We start from the raw sequence: 16,592 nt of genomic DNA on the forward strand, positions 1-16,592 counted from the left end.
GGTCCGTTCCTTTGCTGTTTCAGTGTTTATACACCTTCAAGTTGATGATATAAACTTGCTTGGACCATTAATTAAACTTTCCAAACACTGTCACTCATTTTTGGGTCTGAAAGCACACTTTTAAAGCCATTTTTCTGGTGCAGCTTTGACTTCTAGCCATTTTGGTGCAGTTTTCATTTTTCTGGTGCAGTTTTAAAACATACCAAAATACATTTTACTTTGATAATTGAATATATGGAAATGTTGCCAACACATGCTTTCCAAAATAACCATTTTCATTAAAGATAACAACCATACATTAAACATCTGGTCCACTACAATAACATAACAGACCACCTAACTAGGATAACATGACCACCCTCACAGACCACCTAACTACAATAACATGACCAAATCCTGCAACTCATAACAAAACAAACCAATCCTAACTACATCAACATGACAACAACCTACAACTACATACATCATCAAGCCCTTCCCATCATCATTGCAATTAAAATCGTGTTCATTACAAATAGAACACTAACAACCACAACCACATATTTCATCCCTCTTTGAAGACCCACCACAGCTTTCTCCACTTCAGACATCTGCTTAACACCTTGCTTTTCAAAAGTCTTTCCCCACCTCACGTCATTTGCTTCCAAAAGCTCACAGCTAATACTATCTTCAACTCCCCAATCACTTAACCATCTGAAGAAGTTGCATCCATTTTCACTCCCCAGCTTATACCTAGGGCAACCCCAGAACTGTTTCCCTCGATTCTTGGTGGTTCTTGCAGTCCTCAACACAGTCTTCTCTCCACAATGGCAGATCAGCGATGCATCTCCACGAGAGCTAACAGAACGCATATGCTTCCTTCCACAGTCATTGCAAGTTGAAGAGGAACAAGAATGNGCCATGGACATCGTTGCGTCTTGTAGTTTGGAACTTCCCTCTTCAAGTGCAGCCCAANCTTCAACTCAAAAGAACCCTAAATACCTCGATCTGGGTTCTCCACTTCAGAACTTAAGCTCAATCACGATTTCATGATTCTCCAAATTACTAAATTATAAATATAATTACAAATCTTAATGAATGGAAAAGATGACACGTTTCATTCAACAGTGCCAAATGTCGCAAATCAGTACAACGTTTACCACGTCAGCAAACACATCTGCAATAGTTTAACACCGTTAACGATATTTAACGGGAAGGGTTAATTGGTTTCAAATTAACACTTAAAGGGACTTAATTGGGAGTTTTTAAAAGACGGGGACCCAATTGGGAAAACATAACGAAAACAGGGACGCCAAAGTGGTTTTAACCTTAGTATAAACTTGTATACAAGAATGTTATATGTGATTATGAAATGGTGCATTAACACATCTTACATGCTATCAAGATCAATAAAATCCCGCTTCTTAAATCCACAAATCTGTGTCGCATCAGACTGCATAAAAAAAAAACCATCACTCATAAATTTGTTTCTTAAATTTCACAAACTAAATAAAGGAATAATTTAAAACTTTATATTGTACATAGGAATAAACTCTATAAGCACATCATCATCAGGCTGCAGTTCAAACCTGAGAAAATTCATGCAACTAAAAATATTTATACTTTAAATATAAGTAATTCTTTAATATTTATTATATGACTAATTAATTAAAAATTATAAACATAGTTAAAAAAATATTATTGATAAATTAATTTAAAAATAAAACAAATAGATAAAAATGTAAAATAAGTTTTATATACATATGATTTCAAAATAAAAAAAATAAAAAACTTCATAAAAAACTAATGTTTATAAAAAAATTTAAAATATCAAAAAACTAAAAAATTTAATTTTTGAAACACTTCTCAAGGATGAAAATAATTAATAAAATAAATTTATTGGTATATCTTTTTTATACTATAATAAATATGTTCATTATATGCTTTACAGTGCTAATTAATCTTACACGACACGCTATCCATCAATAATCGGGGTAAAGATACTCTACAGCCCAGCTCACTCAGAAACACATTAATCTTTCATAATTATTTGTATATCAATTTTTTTTATACTTTTGGCTTGAATAACCATTGGATATTACACCAACGGTTGAGATAAGTGATGCAGAGTTAGCACAGGGGCAGACGATAAAAGTATATTAAAATCCTTTTCTAGCAAAACTAACGTTCAATTTCAAAGTCATCGGAGTCCATACGGTTTCATGTTTCAGACGTTCTGACCGTGTAATAACGGAGAAGAGAAGCAGTTGCAGAACCTCAAAACCTCACTAACCACACGACGCCGGTTCAATGGGAAACTGTAACAGCGAAGCCTCTTCCCAAATGCAGCCATATTCCGACCATCACCATGATCACCCTCAACCTTCCAACGGCATCAGCGTTCTACCTCCGAATTCCAAGCCCTCCGTGGGTCGGGTCCTGAACCGGCCCATGGAGGACGTCCGTTCCACCTATATATTCGGGCGTGAACTGGGCCGCGGGCAATTCGGCGTCACCTACTTAGTGATCCACAAGCACACTAACGAACAATTAGCGTGCAAATCCATTGCCACGCGCAAACTCGTCCACCGAGACGACTTGGATGACGTCCGCCGCGAGGTGCAGATCATGCACCACCTCACCGGGCACCGCAACATTGTCGAGCTCAAGGGAGCCTACGAGGATCGACATTCTGTCAATCTTGTCATGGAGCTCTGCGCCGGTGGCGAGCTCTTCGACCGGATCATCGCCAAGGGCCATTACTCCGAGCGCGCAGCTGCCGACCTCTGCCGCCAGATCGCCACGGTGGTGCACGACTGCCACACCATGGGAGTGATGCACAGGGATCTGAAGCCGGAGAACTTCTTGTTCCTCGGTAAGGAGGAAAACTCGCCGCTTAAGGCCACGGACTTCGGTCTCTCCGTGTTCTTCAAGCCTGGTTAGTTCCGTTCGTTAATTTGCGTTGTTAGTTGGTGGTAGTGTGTGGTGTGGGTTCTGAACCATTTATTAGAACAGGCGATGTGTTTAAGGACCTTGTTGGGAGTGCGTATTATGTTGCTCCTGAAGTGCTGCGTAGAAGTTATGGACCCGAAGCTGATATTTGGAGTGCTGGGGTTATATTGTTCATTTTGCTCTCTGGTGTCCCTCCCTTCTGGGCAGGTAAACCCTCTTCTTGTGTAAGTGTAACCAATTTCATATTTTATTAGGATTTTCATTTTTTGTAATTCAGAGAGTCCTGCATCACAATTTTAGATTGAGTTTCGATTTGATTGAATGAACAATGATGCATATGATTTTATGAGCTATGATTTTATGAGCTATGATTTTAGCTCATGTGTGCTTTTACTATGGAAGTTTCCTTTCCTTGTCCTTTATTTGCTGCTTCCTTATGACATAATAGTGTGTGTGCCTTTCCTATCTTTCTCACGCTATCTTCCTGTCTTTTGTTTCAAGAAAATGAACAGGGTATCTTTAATGCTATTCTTCGTGGACGTATTGATTTTGAATCAGATCCTTGGCCTTCCATTTCAAGCAGTGCGAAAGATTTAGTCAAGAACATGTTACGAGTTGATCCCAAAAGCAGGCCCTCGGCAGTTGAAGTCCTTAGTAAGTTCAACTTTCGTATAGTCGTAGATTAGTTTTTTATTTTGTGTGTCTAAATTTGTTGACTCCGAGGACCAGCTAAGCGTTTTTTACGAAATAGATCTCTAACCATAGCTTGAGAGTTCTAATCTGTGAGATGTGAGATGTGAGATGGATAACTAAGTGACAGAGAGGTTGAGAACAATGGTAGAGATTTAAATATTTAATTTGGAAGAAGCTGTCACGAGCCACCACTACTCATTTGATATATACATGATAATGTTATGGATATGAACTTAGACATCGTTGGGTAGAACATACTACTGTCTGCAATTTTTTTCTTCATTATAGAAATCACGGAAGGTATGTTAGTGTTTCCTGAACAAAAGCATTGTTCCTCCAAGTCATCAAACTTTATATCATCTTCTCTGCCTCATGTATGATGTGCTCTTTTATCTCTCATCGCAATTCTGTGTCAGGATAACTTTTCAACTTCGCATTCTCAATTTGATCAGAAAAATGGCCTACATGATTTGTATCTTTGGTTAACTTCTTGCTTTGAAAGTGTTTGCCACCTCGTCTCTCCTTAAAAGAGGTTGACCCAGTCCATGAATATCTTTCTCCGGGGTGGGGTGTATGGATATTATAAATGAATGCAGCCTTAGTCCCCAACTAATTGAGGCAGTTGTCTCAAGCTCTCCATTAAATATTTTTCATACTATATATAATCAAGTGATAAAATTTGCAAATTTCCTTGATACTGCAATTTGATTAATTATTATATATAGAATTTATCCAAAATTTGTTTACTAAATTTTATGAAATGAATGAACATATCATGATTCTTTATGAGAATAATAATTTTTTTTTCACTTTATTTTATGAATTCACTCCTAAAATAGTGTGAAATAATTAATTGAATTTTTTGTAGCAGATAAAAAATATATATGGAGGTCAGACCACAGTAAACAGAGGAGAGATGGTTCAAAGAATAATAAGTGTTTGAAAATTGATTAATGGTAATTTTTTGGAGCAGATAAAAAATATATATGGAGATGGGACCTTAATAAACAGAAGAGAGATGATTGAAAGAATAATAATTATGTTAAAATTCATTACTGTGGCTTAACTTGTGCAAGTTTGCGTGGGACAGGTAATTCGATGATAGATTATTTGTTATATTATTTTCATGAGTAATATTATTCAGTTTTAAGATACTTAATTACTTAAGTGCTATTTAAAAATCAGGAAAAATAATTTTGTATCTATTTTGGATTTTAGCTTCTCATCTCATGAGGAGAGTATTCAATTTATTACAGAACTTAGATTTCAAGATTAAATGTATGATCTATAAAAAGATGTTTTAACAAAAATGTTTGCTGTAAGATCATACATTTAAATAAAGATTCTTTTCATATTGGCTATTTTGTACATAATGAATTTATTTATATTCGAAGTCAATTTGAATCTTAAAAATTGAAAACTTTGGATGAGAATGAATGTAAAACAATATTGAATTAATTTTGAGAAGCTTTAAAGTTTCAGTGAGTTATAATATTGTATATATATTATAAAAAATTATTATAAGTGAAACCAAAAAAATCACACCCCATTGAAAGTGTTAAGTTATATCAGAAGAATTTTTTTTTTTCTAAATACATGCATTGGTTTTAAATATTGTTTGGCAATACCTGTAACATTTGATTGTCAGCTTCATTTGCTTTTTTTTCAAAAAATTTATTCACATGATTTGTTAGTTGACTTGCTCAAGCAGCATGAAAAATTGATGCTTTCTCTTGTTCTGTTATGGAGCATTTGAGCCTTAACTTTCTTGGCAATTTGCTTATTTGAGTCAACCAGTCATAATAAAATATTATATATATATATATATATATATATATATATATATATATATATATACTCCAGATCATCCTTGGATGAGAGAAGATGGAGCATCTGATAAACCTCTAGATATTGCTGTTTTAACCAGAATGAAGCAATTCAGGGCAATGAACAAGCTAAAGAAAGTAGCTCTGAAGGTAAACGATCTTTGATCACTATTTTTCTTGTACTTATCAGTATTTTCTTAATCAAACTTTTAATAGAATATCTAAAGTAACCATTATATCAAAAACCTCAAGGACTGAAAATGGAATGTATCTACCAAAATGCCAATATAGTAAATAAATTGAGAGAGAGAATTATTTCTGAATTTGATCCAAAGATTTATATTTGAAATTTTCTATTTTATTACAGGTTATTGCTGAAAATCTTTCTGAAGAAGAAATCATTGGCTTGAAGGAAATGTTTAAATCCATGGACACAGATAACAATGGAATAATCACTTTTGAAGAGTTGAAAACTGGTCTGCCAAAACTGGGTACTAAGATTTCCGAGTCTGAAGTAAAGCAGTTAATGGAAGCGGTAAGATTATTTTTTTCTTTGATTGTACCCTATCTTGCTGGTGTAAATGTTTGTTTACTTAGTGCCTACTCGCTGCAGTTAATTTCTTCATTTTGTAACTTTTCTTAATTTTAATTTTAAAAGAACGTTAAATTTGGAAAAAAAAAATTGCCACACAAAGGCTGTCGGTATTGCCAGTTTAGGGAAAGAGTTGAAGTAAAGTCAAAAGGAAAAACTATGAATTAATGAATCTTGCAATTCATATTGGTGATACACCATTGTACTAATTCATCCATGTATCATAAGGTTCATAGTTATCTATGATTCATCACATGATATGAATAAAATTAGTCAAATTGTATTAAATCTAAGTCATCGCATGATGCGAATTGTTGACTTGTAAAATTGTATCAAATCACGTGATTCAAATATTAAATTATAAGATGCTAATAACAATGGTTGGCAATGGTGTTTGATGGGTAAATAAGATTTCTTATTATATCTAAAATTTTACCTAAAATAATTAAATGGGATATTAGACTTTGTTAGGAGTTCCACATTAAGTAGGATAAACTTCTTGATATGATACTTAAACTTTGAGATTTTCTCATTTAATGGACTAGTCTTTTGGATTGGGCTTTCAGCTGGAATTTAGTTTGGTGTTTACTTTTCATGTTATAAAAGGAGCATAATTTTTCCTTAACAGAGACCCACTCAAATCTTTCTTTTCTTTTCTATTGGTTTAGTGCTCGAGAAAAAAAAAAAAATCTGTTTTGCTCCTCTTTTCATCTTTTATTTCAGTTATTCATTTTTTTTTTCATCTTTTATTCTTTTTTCATCTTTTCTTTTCAGTTAAACACATTTGACTATGTTGAAACAATTATGGAAGATAATTCACTCACTCATTTATTTATTCATATTTTCCTTCTCAGATGAAATACATTTATATAAGTAATATTAAAAGTTTTTACTTAAAAATAGGAAATAGGAAACAACTTAAAACAGAAGACAACTTTAAATATTTAAAACTTATTCCTAACTAAGTGCAACAATAATTTAAATCCAAATTCTATCTTCTAACAGACTAGTTTACCAATATTTTGATTCATTCACTGAGGCAAATGGAAGACGACTTCTGATCATAAACTTCTGCAATTTCTCCTGGAATGTCTTCTCACAGCATTTCTCTGCTATAAGTCAGACTTGTATTTCTAGACCCTTTATTATTAACTTTTTAGCATGAGACAGAATGAGAGAGAAAACATTTTTACCTTTTACATCAGAATGCTGATTGTTCATTATGAATATTTGAGATCAAATTTAAGTAAAACCAACATTAGCCATCCACGTAGTTTTAATTATAAGATACTACTTGCCTTTTTTCTAGCTTAAATCCATTTCAACCAAAGATAAAGGTGATGGATGACCAAGGACAAAGCGAGTTGAGGGAGACGAGAGAAACCAACTTTTTCTAAAACTCCTACATCCAGCTTTTCTTTAAGTTACTTTTGTTGCTTCTATAAAAATTAAGCTACTTAATTTTTAAGAGCATTTTAGATTGTTTGTTTTATTCTTTTCTTTTTCGAGAAAAGCTAGGCTAAACATTATCTCTTCTCAGCTTTTATGCTCGCATGATGACACCCCCGATATGTGGATAAACTCATTCTCTGCAATTTCACCTCTTGATGATTATCTGTATCCAAACCTAGATTTTGCTTGTGAATTGTGATGAAGAGGACGGTTAGTGCATGAATATGCTGTGTAGTTACAGAATACCCTTATTGTCCAGTGAAATTTTATGATTATATTGGTGTGACAACGACGGTCAAATACTTATACTTTAAGATCGGATTTTTTGAGTCGCTTTATATTGTGATAATAAGTATATCATTTTCTTCATTTGATTGATGACTTTTCTTCCACTATAATGATGAATTGTTTGGTTCTCAGGCTGATGTAGACGGAAATGGGACCATTGATTACATTGAATTTATAACAGCTACCATGCATATGAATAGAATGGAAAGAGAGGACCACTTATATAAAGCTTTTGAATATTTTGACAAGGATAGAAGCGGGTAATCTCTCTCTTTTTTATTAAAATCATCTCATATTATTTACTAAGTTGTCAGGGTCATGTTAAAATTCAAATTAATGAGTCGTGCAATAATCAAAATGGGTATCTAACTATGGTTGTGTGCCCCTCGTTAGAGGACCACGACCTTCGCATGTTTGTAACATGAGATAAGAGGACCCTGATCTTGTATACTTTTTCATTCATAAATTTTACCATGCCAATCTTACAATCTTAGTTTGTTGTTAAATTTTAATTTGATTTCATGTACTTGCCTCTGTTTTCTTAGGTACATCACTATGGAAGAGTTGGAATCTGCCCTTAAAAAATATAATATGGGTGATGAGGAAACAATAAAGGAAATCATTTCCGAAGTTGATACAGACAATGTACGCAGCTCTCTTCATCCTAGGGTGAAATTTTAGATGTTTGTATACTCTCTTTTCAGTTATTTGAATCATCCATTCCCTAATTTCATGCAGGATGGAAGAATTAACTATGAGGAGTTTGTAGCCATGATGAGGAAAGGCAATCCAGATTTGGTAACCAAACGTCGCAAATAATTAAGTTTGATTATAAACTCCCTGTTTTTACAGGATTACACTGGAGGCTCAGGTTACACAGTCTGTAAGTTTTTCTGATATGGACTACGTCGCATTCAACACTCTCCACTCCCATTGTATTCTAGAGCTGTTACTCTAACAATGTATTTATGCCTTTTTACCATCTTGTCTGTCTCATGGGACAATTTACTCTGTTTGTACTTTCTTAACTTGGGCGTATATATTTTAGCATGATTCTATAGTAAATCTTATTCTTTTTTCATTTCTTTCATTTCGAATTCTCTTTGATCTTGCTCTTTTATCAGACCAAATTCTTAAAAAATGTTCATTTTTTTAATGGAATATTTTATAATTTCTGTACACTTTTAGATTTATTAATCATATTATAAATATACCACTTTATATATATTTTTTTAAATTTAGTAAATCGATTAAACTAGTTATAGATTCTTTTAAGTATTTTATTTATTTCTCTACAACTTTCTACTTATATTTTATTTTTATCTAAAGTAATAATACCATGATACACTTTTACACTTGTTTGACACGGAATACAAAAGTAAAATGGTTCAAAAAGTATAAAGTTTTGTAGTTTTTTAAGAAAGAAGAGAGTAATAAGTAAATAAGGATAGTGTCAAATAAATGTAAAAAATTTAAGAGTGTTAAAAAATATTTTTCTTATCTAAATCACTACACTTTTAAGCTTAAAGTAACATTTGTGTTTGAGACTCCAACTCTTGCATACAGGACTATGTATGCAATTGCTAGCTTATAGATGCTGGATTATCAACGGTTAGTTTTCTTACTAATATGAGATCTTTTATGTTTTCCCTCAACTTTATTACAATTTTTCTTTACTTTGTGCTTCATCTATCTCAGAAATGAGATGTAAAAGGAAGAAAAAATGACTTAAAATTTTGTGCTATTATAACTTCTATCTTCTTTTCTTTTCAAATCCATCTTAATAAACAAAGACTCTTATTTAAGTGATGTCATTAACAATCAAATTTTAACTTCCTATTTATTTTTGTAAGATAAATATTAAATTAAAAATAATCTATACATCAATATATAGTAAGATAATTTGGATCAATGTATTAATTTCAACCAGGTGTAAGAAGAGGACGGGACGATACTAATTTCAGTATATCATATTTATTTTTAAGAAAAAAATTTATTCTCTTCTCCACTTTCATATTTAATTGATATAAAATTTTTATTTCATTCTCATTTCCATCGGATAATGGTTATGTGTAAGTTACTTAATATTTTACTATTTTATTATTAATTAATTAATTTTTATAAATAAAAAATAAAAAAATCAAATAAAGAAAATATAATATTATGATGTATTGATAACATTTACATATTCTAGTTTATTCAATATAAAATATTTAGAAAAAATATTATAAACATAATCGTTTTAAATTAGAATACCAAATTCATAACAACAACCAAAACATTTTATAATTTTACAAATGTCAAAATAGTTGACAAAATTAAAAAGTTACTAAAAGAAAACAAATATTTAAATTTAAATTATTTTCAATGTCTTTCTTTTTTATTTTTTAAAATTTTAATGAAATTTATTTTTTATACACAGATTAAAAATTATGATATGAATCAAATGGTAAAAAAAAAAAGATTATTCCAACATTCCTAATTTTAACAATAGCAATGTAAGAATGCAGAAATAGTGTGTACTTTATTTTGAAATATAGAAGTGAGAAGAGAGGCAAAAGAAAATAGGAAGAAAAGTGTGAAAAAGCGATAAAACAGTTACACGCAACAGAAAGAAGAGCGGGAACTCTTGTATCTGCCATCAGCCAAACTTTTCCTCTCTTTCCCGATCCGTGCATTTCGCACTCTCTTTTCCTTAAAAACAACTTTCCTTCTTTCTGGTTCTTCTTCATCCTCTTTTTCCCCATGTTGGGGATTCGCCTATTGAGTTTTGCGGTTACATTTTTCGAAACAGATTCAAAAAATAAAAAAGCATGAAACCATTCATCATGTTTGTTTGATTCTATTATACGATAGAAATATAAGATATATTAATAATTGTGTAGAAGGAAGAAAAGGAGATGGACAATAGGAACATTTTGTTATCGGCGCTGAGTGTTGGGGTGGGTGTAGGAGTGGGGATTGGGTTGTCCTCCGGACAAGGCCTTTCCAAATGGGGTGTTAATGGTAATTCTTCCTCAGACGGTGTTACTCCGGAGAATCTTGAACAGGAAATGCTACGAATGGTCGTGGATGGCAGAGAAACCAATGTCACTTTTGATCAATTCCCTTTTTATCTTAGGTATTCCTTCTCATTACAAACCTTCGTCTTGAACTTGTTTATGTATTTTTGTATTCTTATTTACATTCCTATTCTTTACGTGATGACAGGGAGCAGACAAGGGTGACGCTAACAAGTGCTGCTTATGTCCATTTGAAGAATGCGGAGGTTTCCAGACATACACGGAATCTTGCTCCTGCAAGCCGGACTATCATGCTTTCAGGGCCAGCGGGTTTGTTGGAATATTTTGTTTCTTAATGATGGATTTATACGTTTGATGTTTATACTGTCACCGTCAAGTCAATTAAAACTTTCTCCCTTGATGTCTTACAGAGCTTTATCAACAAGTGCTTGCCAAAGCTTTAGCCCACTACTTTGAGGCGAAGTTGCTTCTGTTAGATCTTACTGACTTTTCATTGAAGGTGAAAATGAGAAGTCTTTCTGTAATTTAATACTTTCTAAAGATAATTATGCTCATAATGGTTGGTTTGTCATCTGTGCAGATTCAGAATAGATATGGTTATGCCAACAATCGATCGGTAAGTTCTTGGTTTATCTTTTATTGCTTTTACTTCTAACTATTATAGATGAAGATATCATGCTTTTTAAAAAAAAAAAAAAAAAATTAGCAATTGGGCTTTAATTCATTTTCCTTTGTTTCTGAATTTAGATTTTCAAAAGGTCTACCTCAGAGACAACTTTGGAGCGGATATCCGACCTATTTGAATCATTTTCAATCTTTTCACAAAAAGAAGAACTTAAAGGTATAGACTGGTGGAAATGTTTTTATCTAGGGTGGAGAACTTAATTTTGGAGTGTTTGGACACACGTCTAACTTCTTGTTACTTCTGGAGTAGATGAAGAGAGAGTAGAGATGTGTGTTGCAATTTGGTTACGCTCAACGTAGTGATACTTTCTAATGTAGTAGCCAAAGGCTTGATTAGTTTTCGATGCACGATTTTTCAGCCTTTCTGGTTTCAAGAATAAGTTTTTAACGTTTTATGAGGAGAAAAGTAAACTTTGATACTTTTCAAGCTTTAGATGAGTTAGAAGAGGGTACAAGTAGCTTTAGTTGAGGTTTTTTCATGTGTTGTCAAGTTTAAGAGATACTGGTAACTTCTAGACATCAGTATTCCATCTGATGCACTTGTTTAAAAAACTAAGAAAAACTATACTTCTAACCAAGAGCTTTTATTTGAAGGGACAACCCACAGGCAACCCAGTGGAGTGGACCTTCGGTCAACGTAAGAAGAATTTATGTTTATAAATTGACCATGGAAAGATATATGTAATTCCCTGTTAGTTTATTTATCCTATATCTGAATTTTTACCCTTTTTTTTTCAGGGAATCTGAAAGATTGTATAATCCTTCTAAGATTCGTAGGAATTCGTCTGCCTCTGCAAATATCAGTAACCTTGCTTTGCAAAGCAATCCTACAAATTCAGGTTGATTCAAGAACACCTTTAAATACATTAGTTACAACTATTGGTTTACATGATTAATTGGTACCATCCGCTGGAGTCTAGTTTTGTATAGAGAACCTGATTTACGAATGCCAGCAGAATGAATTTGAGGCAAAAAAAAAAAAGAAGGATACGATGTCATACATAATGTAGTGTTAAAATTTATTTATAGGACTGGCTTAGTACAACAGTTAGATCCATCTTTATAGTGAAAACTCGAGCCAGTTTGGATACACTTTTCAAAAAATGTTTGTAAAAAAAAGGAGGACGAATTAAGAAAGGTAAAATAAAGTAATTTTTTTTTTCATAATTGGGAAATTTAAATATGTAATCTTCTAAACATATTAAAGTATATGGGCTGATTTTAATTTATAAAAAAAGTTTGACACATTTTACCTTTTCTATTCATTACTTATTTTCCCTATAAGTACTTTCTAAGAAGTTTATTTAAACTTAGCCATAATACAATGAAAATTTTAAGTCATACTTCTTAATCATACTGTTGCCATTTTCACTTGATCATGTTCTCTACTGATTCCTTCTATCTCTCAATCTAGCTTCAGCCCCTCAGAAGAACATAACCAACTGGCCTTTTGATGAAAAGCTTCTTGTACAAACTCTTTATAAGGTAATGTTACTTTTTATGACAGATTATATTCCAGCCCGTGTATTCTATTACTTTTTTCTACAGTTAGAAGAGGGTTAAGAAGAGAAAAGAGACGAAGCCTGAAAGCCTGAAATCAGAGAGACGAGTAGAGAAGAGATTAAAAAAAAAATGAGTTGTAAGAAAATATTGTAGGAAATTGTTGCGAGAATAGAATATTATATATATATATATATTACCTTTAAGGTTAATCTATGGATTTTGAGGCTTTATACGATCATTGATTTCTTAGGTAAAATTTTCACTTGCAGGTTCTAGTTTATGTATCAAAAACCTATCCTATTGTTCTATATTTGCGGGATGTTGACAAGTTATTGTATAGATCACAACGGATATATAACCTATTCCAGAAAATGTTGAATAAACTGCATGGACGAATTTTGATTCTTGGTTCACGAGTTTTTGATTCTGGAAGTGACTACAAAGAAGTGGATGAAAGACTTTCTTCCGTCTTCCCCTACAACATAGAAATCAGTCCCCCAGAAGATGAATGTTATAATGTCAGCTGGAAGTCTCAATTTGAAGAGAACATGAAGACGATACAGACTCAGGATAATAGGAACCATATCATGGAAGTGCTTGCAGCCAATGATCTTTATTGTGATGACCTGGGTTCCATCTGTGTGGCAGATACAATGGCTTTCAGTGACCATATAGAAGAGATCGTCGTGTCAGCAATTTCTCATCACTTAATGAATAACATAGATCCTGAATACAGGAATGGCAAACTAGTTATTCCTTGTAGCAGGTCAGAGTAGCAACTTTGATTACATATACTATATAATTTTAATGTGCTTACTTATTGTTTGTGAAACAGCTTGTCCCATGCATGGGGTATATTCCAGGAGGGGAAATTCAGTACAAGAGATACATTAAAATTAGAAGCCCAGACAGTTACGACTGAGGTTTGCTCTGCATGGCATGAACGTGCATTAAATTGTGAATAATGCCTAACAAGTACTAACATAGGCATATTTTTTCCCCTCTTTGTGTCATTTGCATAAAGCCGAGAGAAGAAGCTGTTGTGATGCCAGAAACAGTGTCAGAAAAACCTGCTCCTGAAATAAAGGCTGAAGCAGATACATCAATTTCAGTGGGAACAACTGACGGTGAAAATGCAGTTCCTGCATCAAAAGTTGTAAGCCTCCTCCTTTGTTTTAATAAAAAATATAATTGTTACAAATCACGCGTACAAGTAGTTCATACAAGCATAGCAACCTCTCCCTTTATAACATAATTCCAAATGTTAAAATGGAGCGCTAGGGTAGGTAGTAATTGCAGTTAGGTTATGAATCTTTTCTATTCTGTTGCATTGACTCTCCGTTTTTATTGTTTCTGTAAATTATATAATTTTAAAGGTAAATTATATAATTTTAAAGGAAAATTATCATTTGAAACCCACCTTCAATTTAAACATCCATTAATATATTCACATGCAGGAAGTTCCCCCTGACAATGAGTTTGAGAAGCGAATAAGGCCTGAAGTAATACCAGCAAACGAAATTGGTGTAAAATTCTCTGATGTTGGTGCCTTAGATGAGACCAAAGAATCGCTTCAAGAACTAGTTATGCTTCCTCTACGACGGCCAGACCTTTTCCGCGGAGGCCTTCTAAAGCCTTGTAAAGGAATATTGCTTTTTGGACCTCCTGGCACAGGGAAGACAATGCTGGCAAAGGCCATTGCAAACGAAGCTGGAGCAAGTTTCATTAATGTATCCATGTCTACCGTCACCTCTAAATGGTTTGGTGAAGATGAGAAGAATGTTCGAGGTTTGTTCACTCTGGCAGCCAAGGTCTCCCCAACTATTATATTTGTTGATGAGGTTGATAGTATGCTGGGGCAACGTACCAGAGTTGGAGAGCATGAAGCCATGCGGAAAATAAAGAATGAATTTATGACACTTTGGGATGGACTAATGACAAATCCAGCGGAGCGTATCCTTGTTCTTGCTGCGACCAATAGGCCGTTTGACCTGGATGAAGCAATAATTAGGAGATTTGAAAGGAGGTATGTCTACTAGTTCTTGACTTGCTTTTTGTTCTAGGCACGGACGGCATATATATGTTTGTGACAATCTGAATACTTTGAAATTCAGTAATACTTTATCATTTGTAATTACTGAACGCTCATCTTTTGTTAATAGAATAATGGTGGGGATGCCAAGCGTGGAGAACAGGGAAAAAATTTTGAGGACTCTTTTGCGAAGAGAAAAGGTGGACAAGAAATTTGATTTTAAGGAACTCGCTACTATGACAGAAGGATACAGCGGAAGTGATCTCAAGGTTTATGCAATTTTCTAACTATTTCACTACATATGTGACTATCGTACAACCTGAAAATGCTTTTACTATTTTTAGCTTTTGATGCTCAAAGCTGCCTAACACATTTTTCACTCACTAATTGTTAAATGTAGAACTTGTGTACAACTGCTGCTTACAGACCTGTTAGAGAGTTAATTCAACAAGAGAGACTAAAAATGCTGGTAACTAGGCAATATCTTTGAAAGGCCTCTGCAAAATAGTGCCCTTATATGATTATTATGCCAATTTCACATTCGTTTCCTGCAGGAGAAAAGGCAGAAAGGTGTTGAAGAACAGAATAACAATGTCCAAGATGCTTTGGAAGCAAAAGAGGAAGTTAAACAGGAAAGAGTAATTTCCCTTAGACCTTTGAACATGCAAGACTTCAAAGAGGCTAGGAGTCAGGTAAGACTCTTTGTCACCATATAGGATTCTTTTGCTTATTCAATCCACTTTTATCATCATATACCTTGAATTTCGTTGTCACATATGCCTGGCTTCATTGCTTATTTGAATGAATGTAGCGACATGATAAGATTGCTTCATTTGACCATCATCTTGGAACACAGGTTTCCGCAAGCTACGCAGCTGAGGGGGCTGGAATGAGTGAGTTAAAGCAGTGGAACGAAATGTATGGGGAAGGAGGTTCAAGGAAGCGAGAGCAATTATCTTACTTCCTGTGAAAGTTTTTAGGGAAGAAACAAATCGTAGTTGCATCCCTTCTAGTTGGTCTTGTAAGTCTCGTGTTCTATGAACTCAAGTATGAGGAAAACAATGTTTATCAAGGAGATATATATCTATCAGGCAATTAGGAGTTTTGCCAATGATAACACTCCACTTGTATATAATTTCCAGTAGTATCTAATCTAGTCTCTTCGTTTATAACTGCAAAAGTATTGCCCAAGTTTCGTCATTTTCTCGCATGATAGTGAAGCTCATGTTAGATCCATAGCATGGTGCTCTCACATTTTGTTCTGGGTAAATGAAAGAAATGAGGCTTTGTTTAGTGGTATTATTATCACAACGATGGTTGAAGATGCTTTTATGTATCATACATAAAAAACCGGTCACTTATTCAATATTATAGTTCGCTGATAGTGAATTTCGATGAGATTTTTCTATTAATTTGAACATTGTATTGTTTTCTATTCAAAGTCTCACTGCATATTCTTCACCTTTTGATTTTAAACAGAAGTTTGGGAACTTCGATCGAAATTTTCTTAAGGGTTGGCATGAAGGGCATCAACTAACAACCAATAACCGATTACTAATTTCAATTTG

At 33.5% G+C, this 16,592-nt stretch overlaps 3 protein-coding genes across 4 annotated transcripts; 2 read left to right on the plus strand and 1 right to left on the minus strand.

The window, feature by feature from the left end:
* Positions 1–467: 467 nt before the first annotated feature.
* Positions 468–908, minus strand: LOC106776590. Its single transcript, XM_014664073.1, has one exon. It carries the CDS (start codon positions 906–908, stop codon positions 468–470), a length of 441 nt encoding a protein of 146 aa, XP_014519559.1.
* Positions 909–2,139: 1,231 nt separating this feature from the next.
* On the plus strand, positions 2,140–8,847 carry LOC106777871 (calcium-dependent protein kinase 3). 2 transcript variants are annotated; one of them, XM_022775708.1, is made up of 8 exons: positions 2,140–2,917; positions 2,995–3,138; positions 3,433–3,585; positions 5,533–5,600; positions 5,818–5,985; positions 7,915–8,042; positions 8,328–8,427; positions 8,521–8,847. In XM_022775708.1, the coding sequence occupies exons 1-8, from the start codon at positions 2,290–2,292 to the stop codon at positions 8,599–8,601; spliced, it is 1,470 nt and encodes a 489-aa protein (XP_022631429.1). In that variant the 5' UTR covers positions 2,140–2,289; the 3' UTR covers positions 8,602–8,847. The 2 variants fall into 2 exon arrangements, with proteins under 2 accessions (XP_022631429.1, XP_014521168.1); XM_014665682.2 differs by having other exon boundaries at positions 2,141–2,917; positions 5,488–5,600.
* Positions 8,848–10,449: 1,602 nt separating this feature from the next.
* Positions 10,450–16,374, plus strand: LOC106776591 (ribosome biogenesis ATPase RIX7). Its single transcript, XM_022775607.1, has 16 exons — positions 10,450–10,903; positions 10,993–11,114; positions 11,216–11,304; positions 11,386–11,421; positions 11,553–11,646; positions 12,084–12,126; positions 12,228–12,328; positions 12,904–12,974; positions 13,262–13,758; positions 13,828–13,915; positions 14,017–14,148; positions 14,450–15,018; positions 15,155–15,293; positions 15,425–15,493; positions 15,579–15,716; positions 15,881–16,374. The coding sequence occupies exons 1-16, from the start codon at positions 10,683–10,685 to the stop codon at positions 15,992–15,994; spliced, it is 2,523 nt and encodes an 840-aa protein (XP_022631328.1). The 5' UTR covers positions 10,450–10,682; the 3' UTR covers positions 15,995–16,374.
* The last annotated feature ends 218 nt before the right edge of the window (positions 16,375–16,592 follow it).

Source organism: Vigna radiata, chromosome 11 (genome assembly GCF_000741045.1).
Source record: "Vigna radiata var. radiata cultivar VC1973A chromosome 11, Vradiata_ver6, whole genome shotgun sequence".
NCBI lineage: Eukaryota > Viridiplantae > Streptophyta > Magnoliopsida > Fabales > Fabaceae > Vigna > Vigna radiata.